Here is a 21,543-nt window from a genome sequence, read left to right on the forward strand (position 1 = left end):
AGTCACCTGAGAACTCACTGAGAGTGGAAGCAAGTCTTCCTCGATTTTGAGGGACTGCCTATGATGATGAATCGAGGGTTAAGCTGATGCGAGTTAGGTCTGGGAGGAGGCTGAAGTGGAGCATAAATGCCAGCATAGACTGGTTGGGCCGAATGGTATGTTTCGGTGCTATAATATTCGCTTCTGTGGTAGAGAGTTCCAGATTCTCACCACTCTCTGAGTAAGAACTTCCTTCTGAATGCCCTGTCATTCTTCGGAAGCATCATCATCATCATAGGCAGGCCCTCAGAATTGAGGAAGACTTACTTCCACTCTTAGCATGAGTTCTTAGGTGGCTGAACAGTCCAATACAAGACCCACAGTCTCTGTCATAGGTGGGACAGACAGTGGTTGAGGGGGAAGGGTGGGCAGGGAACCTGGTTTGCCGCACGCTCCTTCCGCTGCCAGCACTTGCTTTCTGCATGCTCTCGGCCACGAGACTGGAGGTGCTCAGCGCCCTCCCGGATGCACTTCCTCCACTTAGGGCGGTCTTTGGCCAGGGACTCCCAGGTGTCAGTGGGGATATCGCACTTTATCAGGGAGGCTTTGAGGGTGCCCTCGTGACGTTTCCTCGGCCCGCCTTTGGCTCGTTTGCCGTGGACGAGTTCCGAGTAGAGCGCTTGCTTTGGGAGTCTGGTGTCTGGCACGCGGGGAAAAAAATGTGGCCCTGCCCAGCGGAGCTGATTGAGCGTGGTCAGTCTTTCAATGCTGGGGATGTTGGCCTGGACGAGGACGCTAACGTCGGTGCGTCTGCCCTCCCAGGGGATTTGTAGGATCTTGCAGAGACATCGTTGGTGGTATTTCTCCAGCAACTTGTGGTGTCCGCTGCACATGGTCCATGCCTCTGAGCCAAACAGCAGTGCGGGTATTACTACAGCCCTGTAGACCATGGCTCTTCAGAAGCAATGTCCCTTTAACTAACAGGCGCATGCATATACACACACACGCACGCGCACGCGCACGCGCGCTGAGTGGTGGCTGGCCACCGGGGCGGGGCGCCCCCACGTCGCTTTCTTTAACGTCGTGACGTCGCGGTCGCACCCAATGGAGGTGACGTAGTTACGTCAGTGCACGCAGACAGGCAAGCGAGCTCCCGCCCGTCGCGTGATTTTTTTTTGAAGGAATTGTCAACCGAATCGGATTTACCTGACGGCGGCGGCGGCGGCTCGGGGCCCGGCCGGCCCGACAGGAGGCGGATCTTTCCTTCCGTTTCACCGCCCACATCTCCCCACCCCCTCCCCCCAAAAAAAAAATAAACAGCGAAAGCCCGCGGTTTAAAATGCGTCTCCTGCTCGGCAGTCACCTGCGCCAATGTATGTGAAGAAAAGTCGGAGCAGCTCGATAAACGGCATCGGCAAACAAGGTAAAAAAATAAATAAACACATCTGCCAGACGTGGCACGGTTTTTCACGACGGTAAAACACTCGATCGACGTCTTTTAAATGCGTACCGGCTTATTATCTCTCTCCCAAAGCTCACTTGTTTGTGTTTTTTAAAATTATTTTCCACCCCCCCTCTGTGTGAGGCGGGGGAGGGGAGAAGAGGCCGCCCTTGTTGCCGGGTAAACCAAGGTTGATCCGGTGCATGTGGGCTGGCCGCTGTGATTGACGGGGCTCTGCGCCTATAAAGAAGCCCCCCCTCCCTGAAGGAAGGCGGGCGTCCAGCTGGCCAATGGCCACACCAGGTGGGCGGGCTCTGTTGGTTGTGGGGGCGGGGCTTGTTCGGTGGCGTGGAGCCTGCAACCTATTTAAATCTGGGACAGGAAATCAGCTGATGGATGTTTTTCCTTTGCCATATTAAAATGTTTTATAAGTTTTTGGTTGCGTGTGGCGCATATTTGCAGCTGCATCTTTGCAATTTTGCTGAGCCGAATTGCAAAAAAAAACACAGATAGTTGGGTGAACTGTTCTCCACCCCTTTTCATGGAATGATAGAATGGTTACAGCATAAAAGAAGATTTTAACTACTACTGCCACTCGCATCCGGCTGATATCAAGTGCAGAAAATAATCAAACGTAATGCCGATCTTTATGTAAGAACATAAGGAATAGGAACAGGAGTAGGCCATATGTAGTAATGTAGCCAAGTTTGCTGATACAAAGTGGGAGAGCAAATTGTGAGGAGGACACAAGAAATCTGCAAAGGGATATAGACCGGCTCAGTGAGTGGACAACAATTTGGCAGCTGGAGTATAATGTGGGAAAATGTGAGGTTATCCACTTTGGCAGGAATAATAGAAAAGCAAATCATAATTTAAATGGAGGAAAATTGAAAAGTGCAACAGTACAGAGAGGCCTGAGGGTCCTTGTGCATGAAACACAAAAAGTTAGTATGTATATACAGCAAGTAATCAGGAAGGCAAATGGAATGTTGGGCTTTATTGCAAGGGGGATAGAATATAAAAGCAGAGAAGTCCTGCTACACCTGTACAGGGTATTGGTGAGGCGTACAATTTTGGTCTCTGTATTTAAGGAAGGATATACTTGCAATGGAGACTGTTCAGAGAAAGTTCACTAGGTTGATTCCGGAGATGAGGGGGTTGACTTATGAAGATAGGTTGGGCACAAACTCATTGGAGTTCAGAAGAATGAGAGATGATCTTATTGAAACTTATAAGATAATGAGGGGGCTCGACAAGGTGGATGCAGAGAGGATATTTCCACTTGGGCTCGAGGGGCCAAATGGCCTACTCTTGCTCTTATTATGTTTTTATATGTTTCCCATTACTGTTGACTCCCCTATAATTCAGGAATCTGTCTAACTCAGCCTTGAATATATTCAATGACCCAGCCCCCACAGCTCTCTGGGGTAGAGAATTTCAAAGATTCACGACCCTCTGAGAGAAGAAATTCCTCCTCATCTGCGTCATAAATGGGCGACCCCTTATTCTGAAACTATGCCCCCTGGTTCTAGATTCCCCCACAAGGGGAAACATCCTCTCCGCATCTACCCTGTCAAGCCCCCCTCAGAAACTTAATATGTTTCAATAAGATCACCTCTCATTCTTCTAACTGCTAATGCTCAACCTTTCTTCATAAGGCAACCTCTTCATCGCAGGAATCAACCTAGTGAACCTTCTCTGAACTGCCTCCAATGCAAGTATATCCCTCCTGAAATAAGGAGACCACAACAGTATGCAGTTTTTAATCATGCTTTATTGGTTTCCAAAATGTTTCCAATCTTCCAGCCTACCATTAATCTTCGAAACATTGTATGCCTTTTCTTACAATCTGAAACCATCCTTAACTTCCTTAGTTAGCCACGGATGGTTCATCCTTCTCATTGAGTCTCAATGGAATATATCTGTTGAAAATTATGAAATATCTCCTTGCATGTCTGCCACTGCTTATCTACCGTCTGACCTTTTAATCTATTTTCCCAGTCCACTTCAGCCAACGTACCTTTGTAATTGCCTGTATTTATGTTTAAGACACTAGTTTTAGACCCAAGTTTCTCAGCCTCAAACTGAAGAGAAATTCTATCATGTAGCGGAGTCAAGAGTTATGGGGAACAGGCAGGAAAGTGGAGTTGAGGCCAAGATCAGATCAGCCATGATTTTATTGAATGGCGGAGCAGGCTCGAGGGGCCATATGGCCTACTCCTGCTCCTATTTCTTATGTTCTTATGATCACTCTTCCCTGGAGGATCCTTAACTATGAGATCATTAATTAATCCTGTCTCATTACACATTACCAGATCTAAAATAGCCTGGTCCTTGGTTGGTTCCACAATGTATTGTTGTAAGAAACTATCTCGAAAAAACTCTATGAACTCGTCCTCAAGGCTACCTTTGCCAATTTGATTTGTCCAATCTTATGAAGATTAAAGTTGCCCACGATTATTGCAGTAACTCTCTTACCAGCCCTCATTATTTATTGATTTATCCTCTGTCCTACAGTGTAGCTACTGTTAGGGGGCCTATAGACTACTCCTACCAGTGACTTCTTTCCTTCGATATTTCTTAACTCCACCCAAACTGATTTTACATCATGATTTTCTGAGCCAAGATCATTTCTCACGACTGAATTCTAGCCCTCTAGATACAAAGAGGTAGAAGTTATGCTGCAGCTGTACAAAGCCCTTGTTAGACCAATAAGAACATAAGAATTAGGAACATGAGTAGGCCATCTAGCCCCTCGAGCCTGCTCCGCCATTCAATAAGATCATGGCTGATCTGGTCGTGGACTCAGCTCCACTTACCCGCCCTCTCCCCGTAACCCTTAATTCCCTTATTGGTTAAAAATCTATCTATCTTTGACTTGAAAACATTCAATGAGCTAGCCTCAACTGCTTCCTTGGGCAGAGAATTCCACAGATTCACAACCCTCTGGGAGAAGAAATTCTTTCTCAACTCGTTTTTAAATTGGCCCCTCCATATTTTGAGGCTGTGCCCCCTAGTTCTAGTCTCCCCTACCAATGGAAACAACCTCTCTGCCTCTATCTTGTCCATCCCTTTCATGATTTTAAATGTTTTGAAAAGATCACCCCTCACCCTTCTGAACTCCAAGGAGTAAAGACCCAGTCTACTCAATCTATCATCGTAAGGTAACCCCCTCATTTCTGGAATCAGCCTAGTGAATCGTCTCTGTACCCCTTCCAAAGCTAGTATATCCTTCCTTAAGTAAGTTGACCAAAACTGCACGCAGTACTCCAGGTGCGGCCTTACCAATACCTTATACAGTTGCAGCAAGACCTCCCTGCTTTTGTACTCCATCCCTCTCGCAATGAAGGCCAACATTCCATTTGCCTTCCTGATTACCTGCTGCACCTACAAACTAACCTTTTGGGATTCATGCACAAGGACCCCCATGGTCCCTCTGCACCTCAGCATGTTGTAATTTCTCCCCATTCAAATAATATTCCCTTTTACTGTTTTTTTTCCCCAAGGTGGATGACCTCACACTTTCCGACATTGTATTCCATCTGCCAAACCTTAGCCCATTCGCTTAACCTATCCAAATCTCCTTGCAGCCTCTCTGAGTCCTCTACACAACCCGCTTTCCCACTAATCTTAGTGTCATCTGCAAATTTTGTTGCACTACACTCTGTCCCCTCTTCTAGGTCATCTATGTATATTGTAAACAGTTGTGGTCCCAGCACTGATCCCTGTGGCACACCAGTAACCACTGATTTCTAACCGGAAAAGGACCCATTTATCCTGACTCTCTGCTTTCTGTTCGCCAGCCAATTCTCTATCCATGCTAATACATTTCCTCTGACTCCGCGTACCTTTATCTTCTGCAGTAACCTTTTATGTGGCACCTTATTGAATGCCTTTTGGAAATCTAAATACACCACATCCATCGGTACAGCTCGATCCACGCTGCTCGGTATATCCTCAAAGAATTCCAGTAAGTTAGTTAAACATGATTTCCCTTTCATGAATCCATGCTGCGTCTGCTTGATTGCACTATTCCTATCTAGATGTCCCGCTATTTCTTCCTTAATGATAGTTTCAAGCATTTTCCCCACTACAGATGTTAAACTAACAATGCTGGAGCACTGAGCAGTTCTGGGTACCACACCTTAGGAAGGATATATTGGCCTTGGAGGGAGTGCAGCGTAGGTTTACTAGAATGATACCCGGACTTCAAGGGTTAAATTGAGAGGAAAGATTGGACATAATTAGGGTTGTATTTTATGGAATTTAAAAGGTTAAGGGGTGATCTGAGGGAAGTTTTCAGGTTATTAAGGGGGACAGATAGGGTAGATAGAGAGAAACGATTTCTGCTGTTTGGGGAGTCTAGGACTAGGGGGCATAGTCTTAAAAAAATTAGAGCCAGACCTTTCAGTAGTGAAATTAGGAAACACTTCTACACACAAAGGATAGTAGAAGTTTGGAATTCTCTTCCGCAAACAGCAATTGATGCTGGGTCAATTGTTAATTTTAAATCTGAGATTGATAGATTGCTAACCAAAGATGTTAAAGGTCATGGGCCGAAGGCAGGTATATGGAGTTATATCGTAGATCAGCTATGTTCTCATTGAATGGCGGAACAGGCTCGAGGAGCTGAATGGCTGTCTCCTGCTCCTATGTTCCGATGCTGTATATCCTGCAGCATGTTGCTAAAATAGTTATATTTGCAACATGCCAGACTAATACTGAGTGTTGGGCTATGTGGCTACAGGGTGGTTCATAAACTGAGACCGATCCTGTTTCTACCTGTCATAATAGATGCACGTTCCACATGGGGTTATTAAATAGTGGATCAGGAGGAAGAACTCTGGCTGAGATTGGCTAATGTTATACAGACCAAGAAATTACTGGTTTTTGTGACTCAGTATCGTGTATTTCATTTGTTTTCTTTTGGATTCGGGATGAGGTTGGTTCGTTGTGCCCCAGAACATCACTGGAATTAATTTTGAAACATGGCAACTCCCTCAATGTCTGAGTTTTCCATAAAAACTCTAAAATGTGGGAGATGGAATTACTTGGGATAACTAGAACAACAGATGTTTTGGGTTGACAACAACTCATTGGGGTAGTGCGGAAGAGCAGAGTGAAATAGTGATCCACAGCTGAAGTTGTATGGCTGCACCTTGACAACTCTGAGCATGGCTGTGAAAAGCTATCATCTCTGAACAACAACACGGTCATTGTTCAGACCTGTGCTGTACAGTGGCATGACATTCCTTTAAAGATTCCATTCTGAATACAAATGGTTTTTAAATGGTTTATAGTGTCTGCATTTGTTCGACAAAGTTCAAGGGACATCTAGAAAATGAAGAATCGGTTTAGTGTATTTTTAATTTTTCTATATACTTAGAAATAGGATATTTAGTTCTGCTTCTCGTTCATTAAATGTAATCAACAGAGCATGAGATCTCTTGTTTGCTTGTTCTTTTTGCCCTTGGTCTTTCGCTGACTGAAGTTGCTCTTTGTTTTTTGAAGTTACTGAGGTGAACCTCAGCTAAGATGATGGGTAGATGGACAACCAGCTGGCTGGCCTGCTCCTTGGACAGCTAGGATAACAGCTGAGTCACTTCTCACGTGAGGTTGCTCCCCATCGCAGTGTGTCTGGGATTGGAAATTTGGTGTCTTGGGGAGGCGTTTTACAGTGTAATTGAAATCACCAGGGACCAGAGTGATGCATGCATTTACAACAACTACTGTAATATAGTCAAATGTCCCAAGGGCTTTCATAGGCAAAACCAGATGCTGAGCAGTAAAACAGTTCAGGGAAGTGACTGAGCACATGGTCAACGGGTTAGGTTTTTTAAAATTAATTCACGGGATGTGGGCGTCGCTGGCAACGCCGGCATTCATTGCCTATCCCTAATTGCCCTTGAGATGATGCTGGTGAGCTGCCATCTTGAACCGCTGCAGTCCATGTAACGAAGGTGTTCCCACAGTGCTGTTGGGTAGGGAGTTCCAGGATTTTGACCCAGTGACGATTAAGGAACGGCGATGTTCTTCCAAGTCAGGATGGTTTGTGATTTGGAGAGGAATGTGGAGGTGGTGGTGTTCCCATGCGCCTGTTGCCCTTGTCCTTCTAGCGGGTGGAGGCCACAGGTTTGGAGGGTGCTGTCGAAGAAGTTTTTGCTATTGAGGGAATGCAACGAAGGTTCACCAGACTGATTCCCGGGATGGCAGGACTGACATATGAGGAGAGACTGGATCGACTGGGCCTGTATTCACTGGAGCTTAGAAGGATGAGAGAAACATAGAAACATATAAAATTCTGACGGGATTGGACAGGTTAGATGCAGGAAAAATGTTCCCGATGTTGGGGAAGCCCAGAACCAGGGGACACAGTCTAAGGATAAGGGTTAAGCCATTTACGACTGAGATGAGGAGAAACTTCTTCACTCAGAGAGTTGTTAACCTGTGGAATTCCCTACTGCAAAGAGTTGTTGATGCCAGTTCATTGGATATATTCAAGAGGAAGTGAGATATGGCCCTTGGCTAAAGGGATCAAGGGGTAGGGAGAGAAAGCAGGAAAGGGGTACTGAGGTGAATGATCAACCATGATCTTATTGAATGGTGGTGCAGGCTCGAAGGGCCGAATGGCCTACTTCTCCACCTATTTTCTATGTTTCTAAGTTAAGCCTTGGTGAGTTGCTGCAGTGCATCTTGTAGATAGTACACACTGCAGCCACGTTACATCAGTGCTGGAGGGCGTGAATGTTTTAAGGTGGTGGACGGTATGCCAATCAAGGGGGGCTACTTTGTCCTGGATGGAGTCAAGCTTCCTGAGTGTTGTTGAAGCTGCACTCATCCAGGCAAGTGGAGAGTATTCCATCACATTCCTGACTTGTACCTTGTAGATGGTGAGAAGGCTTTGGGAGTCAGGAGGTGAGACACTTGCTGCAAAATACCCAGCCTCTGACCTACTCTTCTATTCACAGTATTTATGTGGCTAGTCCAGTTAAGATTCTGGTCAAATGGTTTATGGAGAGAGTTCCCGAGTGTGGAACCATGGTGATTGAAGATTCTACTACTGACAGTGGAGCAGAAGAGGAGGTCACTGTTGGAGGAATGGTTGGTACGTGCTGGTGCAAAGGGCTGGAGCAAGAGAGGCAAGGCGGGGAGAGATTTATAAGCGAGGGATTTGAATTTGATGCATGAGGGATTGGGGAGCAATGGATGTTTTCGAGGTCATGGGAAATGCGGGAATAGATCTTAGTGCGGGGTACGCTGCAGGCAGCTGAGCTTTGGAGTTTATGCAGCTTGGGATTTGGGTGTTTATTAAGGAAAGCTTTGGAGAAGTCAAACATGGAGTTGAGAAAGATGTGGATAAAGGTGATGCTGAGAGTTAGAACTATTCAGTCTTGGCAGAAGCCAAACTCTGCTTGGTCTTGTAGAAAGTTCTGGCTTTAGCACAATTTCATGTCAGTTAAGCAGCCACACAGCATAATGTGGTTGTGGAGTTGAGGGTAATAACAGAGAAACACAGGTGTTAGCGACATACATATAGAAATTGAATCCGTGCCTACAGATGATGTTGCGGAGGGGCATTGCTAGAGGAATAGGAGGAGACCATAGATAGTACCTTGAGCTACCGTGAGGTGATCATGTGAAGAGAAGCCATTGCTGGCTACATTGGGACCAACAGAATAACTTTGTGAAATGACACCCTGATTTTAACATGGACTGGCATTTGAATCCAGTGCAAACTGGCATTTGCTGCCAGCAAGGAGGATTTAAAGTAAAGGTAATTGTGGTGATCTTGACTCCGTTTGTAATGTGTCCAAGTCAACAGTATGTTTCTCGGAACTCATGAAATGGCATTAAATAGTCTGTCAGCTGCACTGACAAAGTTGCCCCAGAATTCAGACTTCTGTCAAAGATTAAATGTCATTGGACACAATGCGTTAAATCTGCAGCTGGGAGGAAATGAAAATGTCAAAATGGGTTGTTAAATTGGGAATTAAAGAGGCAATTTTATACTATTTGTATCTTACCTGGCAGTAAAGCAGAAAAGTAACCTGGCACTCACTTGTTTCACAGTGGATTTTTCCAGCCCTCACTCTGCTAGTTATATTTTCCAGCCCTGAAATTGCTCGTACTCAGACAGAGCCAGAGACAGGCAGGAACTATTTTAATCTATTAAATAGTGTTCTCCTTTCCTAAGGAGTAAGGAAAGTCCAGAGGGGCCACTTTTTGCTCAAAGTGCCCTTCTTTGCTTGTGAGGGAGGAGAAAGGGACTTTAGCTTAGTTTACAAATAAAAAGCACTAATTTTGTGACCTCCATGCAAGCTGCCATTTTAGATATCCTTATTTTCTTTGCCGTTTCAGTGATACTAGTTATGGGGTGTGATCGTCTGCATCCTGGAGTGGATCCATTCATTTCACTGGGGGCTGGCACTTTGGACAGGTTTTGAAACTGATTATGTATGGTGTAGGTATTTTTGTTGTACGGATTGAAACACTTGATCTGGGATGGCCGGAACCCATTGATAAATTGCAGTGTTGTAGAACATGGGGAAATTATGACTTCAGACATGCTGGGGAGATCCGCTTATTTCTCTACAAGAGAAATTGGCGATGAAATAAGAATTTGGGAATGATGCACAGAATGGAGAAGAGAAAAAATAAATGTAAGTAGATTATGTTGTGACATTGTAATTTGTATTTTCCCATCAGATAATGAATCAAAAAGAAAGAAAAAGGTAGCAGAAATCTTCCAGGCCTTGAGCAGCTCTCCGGTGGATGTGGCGGCACTGAGGAGAATGGCGATCAGCGAAGGTGGTCTTCTGACCGATGAAATCCGCTGCAAAGTGTGGCCAAAGCTGCTTAATATAAACACACAGGAACTAGCCCCCAAACCAGGTACTACTTGTGTTCAAAGTATTTTATCAGAATCCTACACTGAAATACAAGAGTTATCTTAGGCTGCTGATGCAACAGCAAAGATCCTAAAGACTAGAGTTGGCATAGGTTTGAAATTAAGGCTGCAGGACAACTAGTTGCCATAGTCACAGGCTTGGAGAAAAACCACTCTTTCAGAACTGGTTTCAAATGAAACCTGCATCTTTTAGGAAACGTATATAGAGGCAATTTGTCCTCCCAAACTACCAAGCACCATTGCCAAACTCCGTTTCCTCTCCAAAATCCTTGAACGTGTGTCGTCTCTGTAGTGTCCTTACACCTTACTATAGAATCACACGAGGCATGTACTGCAGACCAGGTCACTACGTGACCTGAACCTTTATTCCCAGGACCAAGAAGTGATGACCCTGCGTGGGACCTCCCTTTATATACCTGGATGCACAGGTGAGGAGTGTCTCCCACAAGTTCACCCCCTGTGATCAAGATGTGCATTTCTTGGGCGTATACAGTATGCAGTGTTATTACATGAAGGTTACAGTTGCATGAAGGTTACATACATGACATCACCTCCCCCCTCACGTCTTATTAGGTCAAAGATTAAGTCTTTCAGGCGGTTGACACTCTCTCGTGGAGTGCCGCAGTTGGGGCTCTGGTGGTTGAGCCTTAGCATGTATCTTCGTTACCTGAGGTGATTCCGGGCTGGCCGCAGGGGCTGTGCATGCTGGTGAATGTCCGTGTTGCTCGTTCACTGGCAGTGGTGTGGGTAACATCTCATGATCTTCCTCAGATTCGTCAGTGTCCATACTGAACCTTTTCTTTACTTGGCCCAGATGTTTGCAGCATATCTGCCCATTGTTAAGTCTGACCACTATGACCCTATTCCCCTCTTTGCCAATTACCGTACTCTCCAGCCACTTGGGTCCCAAAGCATAATTGAGAACGAATAGGGTCATAGTGGTCAGACTTGGATTCTTCAGCCAGTTCCTGAGTCATGTAGGCTGAAGTGAGGTCCAACTTGGTGAACAGCTTGCTACCTGCCAACGTGGCAAAAAGATCCTCCGTTCTCGCAAGCGGGTATTGGTCCTGTAGTGACACTCGGTTGATGGTGGTCTTGTAGTCGCCACAAATCCTGACCAAACCATCCGCTTTGAGGACGGGAACGATGGGGCTTGCCCAGTCACTGAAATCAACAGGCGAAATTATGCCCTCTCTTAGCAGCCTGTCCAACTCGCTCTCAATTCTCTCACGCATCACATACGGCACAGCTCTGGCTTTGTGGTGCACTGGTCTGGCGTCCGGGGTGATGCGTATCACTACTTTGGTGCCCTTGAAAGTCCCGACACCTGGTTGAAAAAGTGAGTCGAATTTCTGCAGGACCTGTGAGCATGATCTTCGCTCCACAGATGAAATGGTGTGCTCATCCCCCCCCATTTCCAGTTCATCTCGGCTAACCAGCTCCTCCCCAAGAGCGCGGGACCATTCCCCGGGACAATCCAGAGTGGCAGCCGGTTCTCCAATCCATTGTGTGTGACCACTAAGTTTGCACTGTCCAGCACTGGGATGATCTCTCTGGTGTACGTCCATAACTGCGTGTCAATGCATTCCAGTTAGGGCCTGCTAGCTTTGAGTGGCCATAGTTTTTCAAATTGTTGGGCACTCATAAGTGACTGGCTGGCTCCTGTATCCAGCTCCATGTGTACCGGGATGCCATTTAATAGGACTTTCATCATCATAGGTGGCATTTTGGTAAATGAGCTGTGAATGTCTGCCACATGAACCCGCTGGACTTCAGCGTCCATAGCTTTACCCCAAGCATCAATCTGCCTTGCAGACCCCTCGTCTGGTTCCTCTGCCTCGTAAACTAGCCTCGCTACGGGATTTCTGCACATTCTGGCCAAATGTCCACTGAAGTTACAGTTTCTACAGATAAATTGTTGAAACCTACAGGTTTTCGCAGCATGTCTCCAACCGCACCTCCAGCATGAGCTGAGATTGTTGTGAACAAAGGAACTGTTACCAGGCGTTCCTCTCGGATTGTCTCTTTAATTACTCCTGAGCACTCTGTTGATGAGTGTCAATGGTCCCATCCCGGGACGCATTGTCCCTTGTGATGACGTGAATTGCCGATCCCCCTGCCATTGTCTCTGTTGCTGGCCCACCCTAGAGTCTGTTGCTGTCTGGGCGGTGTCGAATTGCCCTTGCCTGCCTGCGGGGTTCTGAGACGCGTTTACAATGTTAACTCCCTGGTCCATCGCCACGTTGGAACCAGGGCTGCGCGCGTAAATTATCTTGGTCTCCTCTTCCCCTGCCATTAAGGTCTGAGCTATCAACGCTGCCCTTTCCAAAGTCAAGTCCTTGGATCAAATAGCTTCCTGAAAATTCCGGCATGACCAGTGCCCTCAATGAAGAAATTCCTTAACATCTCCCCCCTGCAGGCGCCTGTGAACTTAGAGGCTGGCCAAGCCGGTTTGAGATGCTCACCGATCAGTGTGCTGAACTCTTCAAAGGACTTGTCCGCCGGCTTCTCGTGTGCAAGCAGGTCTTTCATCAGCGCATACGTCTTGGATCCATCTTTCCCACAACTCCACGTTTGAATCACTCTAATGATGTTTCCATCCCTGAAGTGCTATATAGATATAAGTGTTGTGTACAAATCCTGCATAATATGCTTGCTGCCTGAGTGAGAACTACGACAGTTGGAATGCATTCACTAGTCTATTGGATCAGTCACACACTGTGTTCATTTGTCTTCTGCAGATGTAGCGAGAGGGGCAAAGGAGCTGTGAGAGACTGTGGAGGGATGTGATCGGGGCCCAGGGGAGGCGTGAGTTCAGGGCCAGGGGCAGTACGAGCCAGCCCAAACTGCGATATGTGTGCGCACTAGGTCCGTGCAGCAGAGCAGGTCTCCAGTTGTCTTGGGTAATCCTTGCTACTGGACCAAGACCTAGCTCTGTCGAACCCATGTGGTGGCTGGTGTGCAACGGCCACCACACGTTTAAAAAAAAAAAAAAAAAAAAAATCCACGCACAGGCATCTTCCACCCTTGTGGGGTGTAGTTTGGGCTCTTCATTTGAAACACCTGTAAACTCATTCTTTTTTTTGGGGTGGAAGCAAGTCATCCTGTCTTCAAGGGACTGCCTGTGATGATCTGCAGAATGTACAGTGTAATGTATTTGCTTCATGGGTTCTTTGCTAAGAATTCATAATAACACATTGCTATTAAGAACTAGTTGGTTTATTTGCAAAAGGTTTAACAATCACACTGCACATTACCAGGCTCTCAACCACCTGCCTCATTGCCGATATCCCGAACCCAACTGGCTAGGGTTTAGCTCTACAACTATTTTGGTGCAAAACTATAAATCAAGTGCTCCCCTACTAGAGGGGCACTAGAACTGACAAATTAACAAATTAAACTTTGGAACAAAACAACAATCAAATAAAAAAATTTTGGCTGGTCCCCACTTCCGCCCTGCTGTTGTCGACCACCACAAGCGCGTCATAAAAGTGCGCACCACCACTATCCCACACCGCCATTGAAATCCACCCGAAATTTAATGAAAAAAATCCACGATCTGCTGGACGGTGCCCCCGACAGCTTTTTCTGTCAGTGCACTTTGTCTGCCCTGGCGGTGCCGCGGCCATTAAAGGCAAGGGCCAAATGCCGCGGCCGCCATCTTATTTTTTTTTTGCCGGCCAACAGGCAGCCTGGCACCCCCTCTTGGGTACCAGGCCGCTGGCCTGGCCGAAACCCTCCCTGGTGGCCGAAGCTGAAAAATGCTCGCTTCTCTCCCCTTTAACGGAGGGGAGAGCGCGTGGTGATGTACATGTGCAGGGCGGAGACTCGATCCCACCCCAACTTCCGCGCCTCAGCAGGACTTACTGCCACACTTCCGCCCCCTTTATGACCGACTTCCAAGTCCTGAAAATCGATTGGACGACTGCCGCATCGCAACCGGTGGTTAAAAAATCGTGGGTGCGCCAGCTTTCTGGCGTGCCTGAATTTCGGCCCCATTGACTTCTGCTGGGACATGGTTACGTGGGTGCTATTTTTGTGCAATGTCAAGGAAGCCTGATCCTATTTTTGACCAACAGCTGCACTTTCTAGCATGAGTTAAAGAATTAACTTGCATTGATATATACAGTGGTGCCTTTCACATCCTCAGGATGTACCTAAAATGCTTTACAGCCAATGAATTACTTTTGAAATGTAGTTACTGTTGTTTTGTAAACAAATGTGGTAGTGAATTTTCACACAGCAAGTTCCCATCAACAACATTGAGGCGAATTATCAGTTGATCTGTTTTTTAATGGTGGGGATTGAAAGATAAATGTTGGCCAGATAACTGGGAAAACTCCCCAACTACTCCTCAAATAATGCCATGGGATCTTTTCGGTCCACCTGAGGACAGGTCGGGTTTCATATCTCGCCTGAAAGACAGTACCTCCAACAGTGCAGCACTTTCAGTATTGCACTGGTGTCAGCCTGGCCTGCATGCTTGAACCCATGACCTTCTGAGATGAGAGCACTACCACTGAGCCAAACCTGGCACTTTACTGGGCTGTGATCAATAGTGAGTCCTTAGCTGATTTTAGCAAAATTACCTGGTACAATGATGATATAAAGATTTTTTTTTTGTATGCAAATCCATACTGGACATTGTGTGTAGGGGATTAGGACTAAGTGGATTGCTCTTCGATAAGAGCCGGCGCAGACTCGATGGGCCGAATGGACTCCTTCTGTGCTGCAGTATTCTATGATGCTTTGATTGCATTTGTCATCTAAGTTAATGGGAGTTGTCTTGTACATTTTTAAAGTTGATTATTGTTGTATTTTTACTAAGGTTGTATAATGCCTGAGTGGAATATGAGTGATTTTAGTTCAAGATGTTGCATCTGTTCCGTGACTTTTAGATTGTGCCTTGCAATGTCATTTAATTATTTCTGTGTATCCCTAAAGCTCCGAGTTGGCTGCTCTGTTAATTGTGCAACATATTAATTAAATAGTAATTACTTATCCTTTGCAACAGGACCAGAACTCCGACTAAACAATAAAGACTATCAACAAGTGCTACTGGATGTCCAACGATCGTTGCGACGTTTTCCACCTGGTAAGTCACCCTTGTGCAAAAGACTGCTGCTGCAAAATGTGTTATGTATTTGTTGAGAACTGGTTTATGTATCGAGTCTTATTTCCATCAGTACAATAATGGACAGCAGTTTTTAATAATTTGCCAGTGGAAATTGGAAACGTGCCTTGTGGAAGAGAGAAAACTATGTTAAACAGATTAAATGGTCATCAATCTCACTGATACGGATTTGTGTGCAAATTAGCTTTACATTGCCTCCGTAATGGTTATTGCACTTCAAAGCAATTCACTGTATATGTAATCCTGAGAGATTGTGGTAAGATGCTAACTAATGCAAATCTTTTTTTTTAGTCATTCATGGAATATCGGCATCATTGGCAAGGCCAGCATTTATTGCCCATCCCTAATTGCCCTTGAGAAGGTGGTGGTGAGCCACTGCCTTGTACCGCTGCAGTCCATGTGGTGAAGGTGCTCCCACAGTGCGGTTAGCAAGGGAGTGCCAGGATTTTGATCCAGCGACGATGAATGAACGGCGAGCTATTTCCAAGTCAGGATGATGTTTGACTTGGAGGGGAACTGGGAGGTGCTGTCGAAGAAGCCTTGGCGAGTTGCTGCAGTGCATCGTGTAGATGGTACGGTGTGCCGCTGGTGGAGGGAGTGAATGTTTAAGGTGGTAGCTGGGGTGTCAATCAAGCCGGCTGCTTTGTCCTGGATGGTGTCGAGCTTCTTGACTGTTGTTGGAGCTGCACTCATCCAGGCAAGTGGAGAGTATACCATCACACTCCTGACTTGTGCATTGTAGATGTTGGAAAGACTTGGGGAGTCAGGAGGTGAGACACTCGCCACAGAATACCCAACCTCTGACCTGCTCTCGTAGCCACAGTATTTATGTGGCTAGTGCATTTGAGTTTCTGATCAATGATGCCCCCCAGGATGTTGATGGTTGTGGATTCGACAATGGTAATGCCATTGAATGTTAAGGGCAGGTGGTCAGATGCTCTTGTTGGAGATAGTCATTGCCTGGCACATGTGTGGTGCAAATGTTACTTGCTAATTATCAGACCAAGCCTGAATGTCGTCCGGGTCTTGTTGCATGCGGGCACGACTGCTTCATTATCTGAGGAATTATGAATGGAACTGAACACTGCAATCACCAGCGAACATCCCCACTTCTGACCTTATGATGGAGGGAAGGTCATTGATGAAGCAGCTGAAGATGGTTGGACCTAGGACACTGCCCTGAGGAACTCCTGTAGCTATGTCCTGGGGCTGTGATGATTGGCCTCCAACAACCACAACCATTTTCCTTTGTGCTAAGTATGACTCCAGCCAGTGCAGATTTTTTCCCTGATTCCCAATGACTTCAATTTTACTAGGGCTCCTTGATGCCACATTCTGTCAAAAGCTGCCATCGTGTCAAGGGCAGTCACTCTCGCCTCACCTCTGGAATTCAGCTCTTTTGTCCATGTTTGACCCAAAGCAGTAATGAGGTCTGGAGCCGAGTGCTCCTAGCGCAATCCAAACTGAGCAGGTTATTGGTGAGTAAGTGCCACTTGATAGTAATGTCGATGACACCTTCCATCACTTTGCTGCTGATTGAGAGTAGACTGATGGGGCGCTAATTGACCAGATTGGGTTTGTCCTGCCTTTTATGGACAGGACATACCTGGGTAATTTTCCACTTTGTTGGGTAGATAAGTGAAAACGGCAATGGTTATAGTGACGCCTCAATAGAGTAAAGAGAGAATCTCCCTTTTAACTTTGCTTTGTACCATCTGCTTACAAGGACATCACGATTCCTTCTGGCTCCTTAAGTGTGGTTAATCGAGAGTGATTTTAGAGATGCAGCATATTCAATCTGGTATGCAAGGAGTACTGTTGCATGTGTTTTGTGCCTTTTAAATCCTTCTCATCACAGATTGAGTTACGATTGTTGCTATTAGAATGTGCTATGGGTGGGAAGTCGGGTATTTCCCTTGAGGAACAGAGAAGTATAAATAAGCACTGAGCTGCTCTGGCAATCTCCCTGTGATACTTGAACAATATTTATGGAGGTTTAGTGAGCATGGAGCATACCTGCCCTCATGGCTGTGCATGATACACAGCACAGACCAAGAAATGAAGGGGGGGAAATTGCCCCCTTATTTAAGGCCCATTACCACCTCTAATGGTGCCGGCCCATCCGCAATTTCTCCTGAGCTGGGGGCAGCGGGATTTCCCCTGAGCTGGGGTCTCCGCCGCACCCTGTGCTGTCGCGCTCAGCGCGCCGACCCTGTGCCGCCCGACGGGGAAAATTGCCCCGTGGGAGCGCGGCCGCCATCGGCCGGTGCCCCCGACAGCTTCGCAAGGCGGGAAGCTGCCGGTGGCTGGGCGGTGCAGCCGCCCTTAAAGGGGAGGGCGCACTGCCGCGGCCGCCATTTTGTTTTGATTGTCAGCTGACTCCTGAGTCGGCCCGATAATGGCGGCCGCTGGTTCAGTCGGGCCGCTGGCCTGGTCGAAGCCCTCCCTGATGGCCCAGTGGGCTCCATGTTGGCCTTGCAGTGTCCTTCCCCTTTAAGTGAAGGGGAGGGATGTTGCGACACGTCAGTGCAATGGTGATGGACACCATCCCGCTCCCTCGCAAATCCAACCCTACATTGCCTCAAACAGTGCCCCAAAGCACTGGGAGGTGGTATCGTAGTTTAAAGAGCCCAATTTTCGGGCTCTTCCCTCTGACTCCCGTCGGGCGTTAAATTTCTGGTTAATTCAAAGTGCTCGCCCCAATTTCCCGCTGGAGCCAATTTCTGCCCCTAAAGGAGTGAAAAATACCGTTTTTGAAAAATGGGAACATTATCCTTTCGAAAAAAAGATTTGCATAGCAACTGTGATCAGCATGGCTCTAGCACAAGATGTAATTATCCTTCAGGCATTTTTCTTCTTTCTTCCCATCCCTCCCTGCTCTGCCAGAAGTACAGTTCTGCCCTCCGATGCGAAGAATAGACAGCCATTGTGAGCAAAGACTGCTGCATGTTTCAGGGCTGTCTGGTCATGGAGTCTGGGCATCAACGGCCACGTCAAAAGATCAGATACCTAACCGTACTCCTGCTTGGTTTGCCAGCATCTGTTGCTCATGTCATCAGATGTTTTTGGGGAGAGTGTTTCTGGTCCTGTGGATCTAAAATTGTTTCCAAGGCCAAAAATTGTATTTGCATACCAGTCACAGAAGACTAAAACCATCAATTTGGAATTGTTTTTGACTATGAGAAATGTCTATAAACTAGAACACGAATGTGCACAAAGTAATCTGGGAAAGCTTACACTGGACCAACAGTGTACCCATTTGTGGTTATGGATTACCTGTAGGATTCCTATTTGGTGGTCAATTACGTTAAAGGTGAGAACATTAAACTAATCCGAGACTTTTGTAACATGCTAATCTACCAAACGTTTTAACCCAGTCAGCAAGCAGTATCAGAATTGTTGAAGTTGGCCCATAACGCACACACAAAAGCATGCTGTTGGCTACTTCTCGTGCTTATCAAGTGCTGTTTGGGTTACTTCAGGTCATTGATTTAATGTCCTGGTGGTGATGTTTCTAACAATTTTGTCCAGTTAGACTTTGTGGCCTTTAATCTCTTTCAGCCCCCACAACCCTCCATAATCTCTGCACCACTCTAATTCTGGACTCTTGAGCATCCCCTATTTAAATTGCTCAACCATTGGCAGCTCTGCCTTTACCCTCAAAGCCTCCCTGATAAAGTGCAACATCCCCATTGACACCTGGGAGGAGCTGGCCAAAGACCACCCTAAGTGGAGGAAGTGCATCCGGGAGGGCGCTGAGCACCTTAAGTCTCGTCGCCGAGAGCATGCAGAAAACAAGCGCAGGCAGCGGAAAGAGCATGCGGCAAACCAGACTCCCCACCCACCCTTTCCTTCAATGACTATCTGTCCCACCTGTGACAGAGACTGTAATTCCCATATTGGACGATTCAGTCATCTAATAACTCACTTTTAGAGTGGAAGCAAGTCTTCCTCGATTTTTGAGGGACCGCCTATGATGAAGCTCTGGAATTCCCTTCCTAAACCCCTCTGACTCTCTCCTCCTTTTAAGACACTCCTTAAAACCTACTTCTTTGACCAAGCTTTTGGACATCTGCCCTAAGTGGCAAGTTGGATCCAAAATTGTCTCGGAGGCAGGAAGCAAAGGGTAATGGTTGATGGGTATTTTTGTGACCTGGAAGGATGTTTCCAGTGGGGTTCCGCAGGGCTCAGTACTAGGTCCCTTGCTCTTTGTGGTATACATCAATGATCTTGACTTCAATATAGGGAGTATGATTAAGAAGTTTGCAGATGATACTAAAATCGGCTGTGTCATTGATAATGAAGAAGGAAGCTGCGGACTGCAGGAAAATATCAATCAATTGGTCAGGTGGGCAGAACAGTGGCAAATGGAATTTAATCCAGAGAAGTGTGAGGTAATGCATTTGGGAGGGCTAACAAGGAAAGAGAATACACATTAAATGAATACACATTGAGAAATGTAGAGGAGCAACAGGACCTGGGAGTGCATGTCCATAAATCCCTGAAGGTAGCAGGCCAGGTGGATAAGAAGGCATACGGAATGCTTGCCTTTATTAGCTGAGGCATAGAATGCAAGAGCAGATGGGTTATGCTTGAACTGTATAAAACATTGGTTAGGCCACAGCTGAAGTACTGCGTGCAGTTCTGGTCACCACATTACAGGAAGGACGTGATTGCACTGCAGAGGGTACACAGGGGATTTACAAAGATGTGGCCGGGAGTGGAGAATCTTAACTATGAGGACAGGTTAGATAGGCTGGGTTTGTTTTCCTTGGAACAGAGGAGGCTGAAGGGAGATCTCATTGAGGTGTATAAATTATATGGGGCCCAGATATAGTGGATAGAAAGGGCCTATTTCCCTTAGCAGAGGGGTCAACAACCAGGGGTCATAAATTTAAAGTAATTGGTAGAAGGTTTAGAGGGGATTTGAGGGGAAATTTCTTCACGCAGAGGGTGGTGGGGGTCTGGAACTCGCTGCCTGAAAAGCTGGTAGAAGCAGAAATCCTCACCACATTTAAAAAGTACTTGGATGGGCACTTGAAGTGCCGTAACCTGCAGGGTTACGGAGCAAGAGCTGAAAAGTGGGATTAGGCTGGATAGCCTCTTGTTGGCTGGCATGGGCACGATGGACCGAAATGGCCTCCTAGGTTAACTTCTATGATTCTAATTTTTCTTTATGTAGCTCGGTGACAAATTTTGTTTTATAACGCTCCTGCAAAGAGCCTTGGGATGTTTTACTGCATTAAAGGCGCTATGTAAATAACAGTTGTTGTTTAGGTCCTCCTTTGCAGAAGAATAATGCATTGTGCATTATATTTAATGACACTCTTAATAGAACATAAGAAATAGGAGCAGGAGTAGGCCCTACCTTTTGAACCTGCTCCGCCATTCAATAAGATCATGGCTGATCATCAACCTCAACTCCACTTTCCCATCCAATCTCCATATCTCTTGATTCCCCTAGAGTCCTAAAATCAATCTATCTCACCTTGAATATATTCAGAGACTCAGCATCCACAGCCCTCTGAGGCAGAGAATTCCAAAGATTCACAACCCTCTAGATGAAGAAATTCCTCCTCATCTCTGTCTTAAATGGCCTACCCCTTATCCTGTGACTATGTCCCCTGGTTCTAAACTCTCCAGCCAGGGGAAACAACCTCTCAGCATCTACCCTGTCAATCCCCTTCAGAATCTTGTACATTTCAATGAGATCACCTCTCATTCTTCTAAACTCCAGAGAGTATAGGCCCATTCTACACAATTTCTCATCATAAGACAGTCCTCTCATCACAGGAATCAATCTAGTGAAACTCTGTTGTACCGCCTCCAAAGCATGTATATCCTTCCTTGGATAAGGAGACCAAAACTGTGCACAGTACTCCAGGTGTGGTCTCATCAGAGCCCTGTACAATTGTAGCAAGACTTCCTTGTTCTTCTACTCCAAACCCCTTGCAATAAAGGACAACATGCCATTTGCCTTCCTTCCTGCTTGCTATACCTACATGCTGGCTTTCTGTGTTTCTTGCACAAGGACCCCCAAATCTCTCTGAACACCAACATTTAAAAGTTTCTCGCCATTTA

General features: G+C 46.2%; 1 protein-coding gene across 2 annotated transcripts in view; it reads left to right on the forward strand.

The window, feature by feature from the left end:
* Positions 1–1,118: 1,118 nt before the first annotated feature.
* Positions 1,119–21,543, forward strand: part of tbc1d20 (TBC1 domain family, member 20) — a 39,480-nt gene continuing 19,055 nt past the window's right edge. For both annotated transcript variants that reach the window (XM_070896381.1, XM_070896382.1), the window contains exons 1-3: positions 1,119–1,402; positions 10,127–10,312; positions 15,343–15,423. In XM_070896381.1, coding sequence (XP_070752482.1) covers positions 1,351–1,402; positions 10,127–10,312; positions 15,343–15,423 — 319 coding nt within the window. In that variant the 5' untranslated portion in view covers positions 1,119–1,350. The remainder of the gene's footprint in view (positions 1,403–10,126; positions 10,313–15,342; positions 15,424–21,543) is intronic.

This window comes from Pristiophorus japonicus, chromosome 12, assembly GCF_044704955.1.
Source record: "Pristiophorus japonicus isolate sPriJap1 chromosome 12, sPriJap1.hap1, whole genome shotgun sequence".
Classification (NCBI taxonomy): domain Eukaryota; kingdom Metazoa; phylum Chordata; class Chondrichthyes; family Pristiophoridae; genus Pristiophorus; species Pristiophorus japonicus.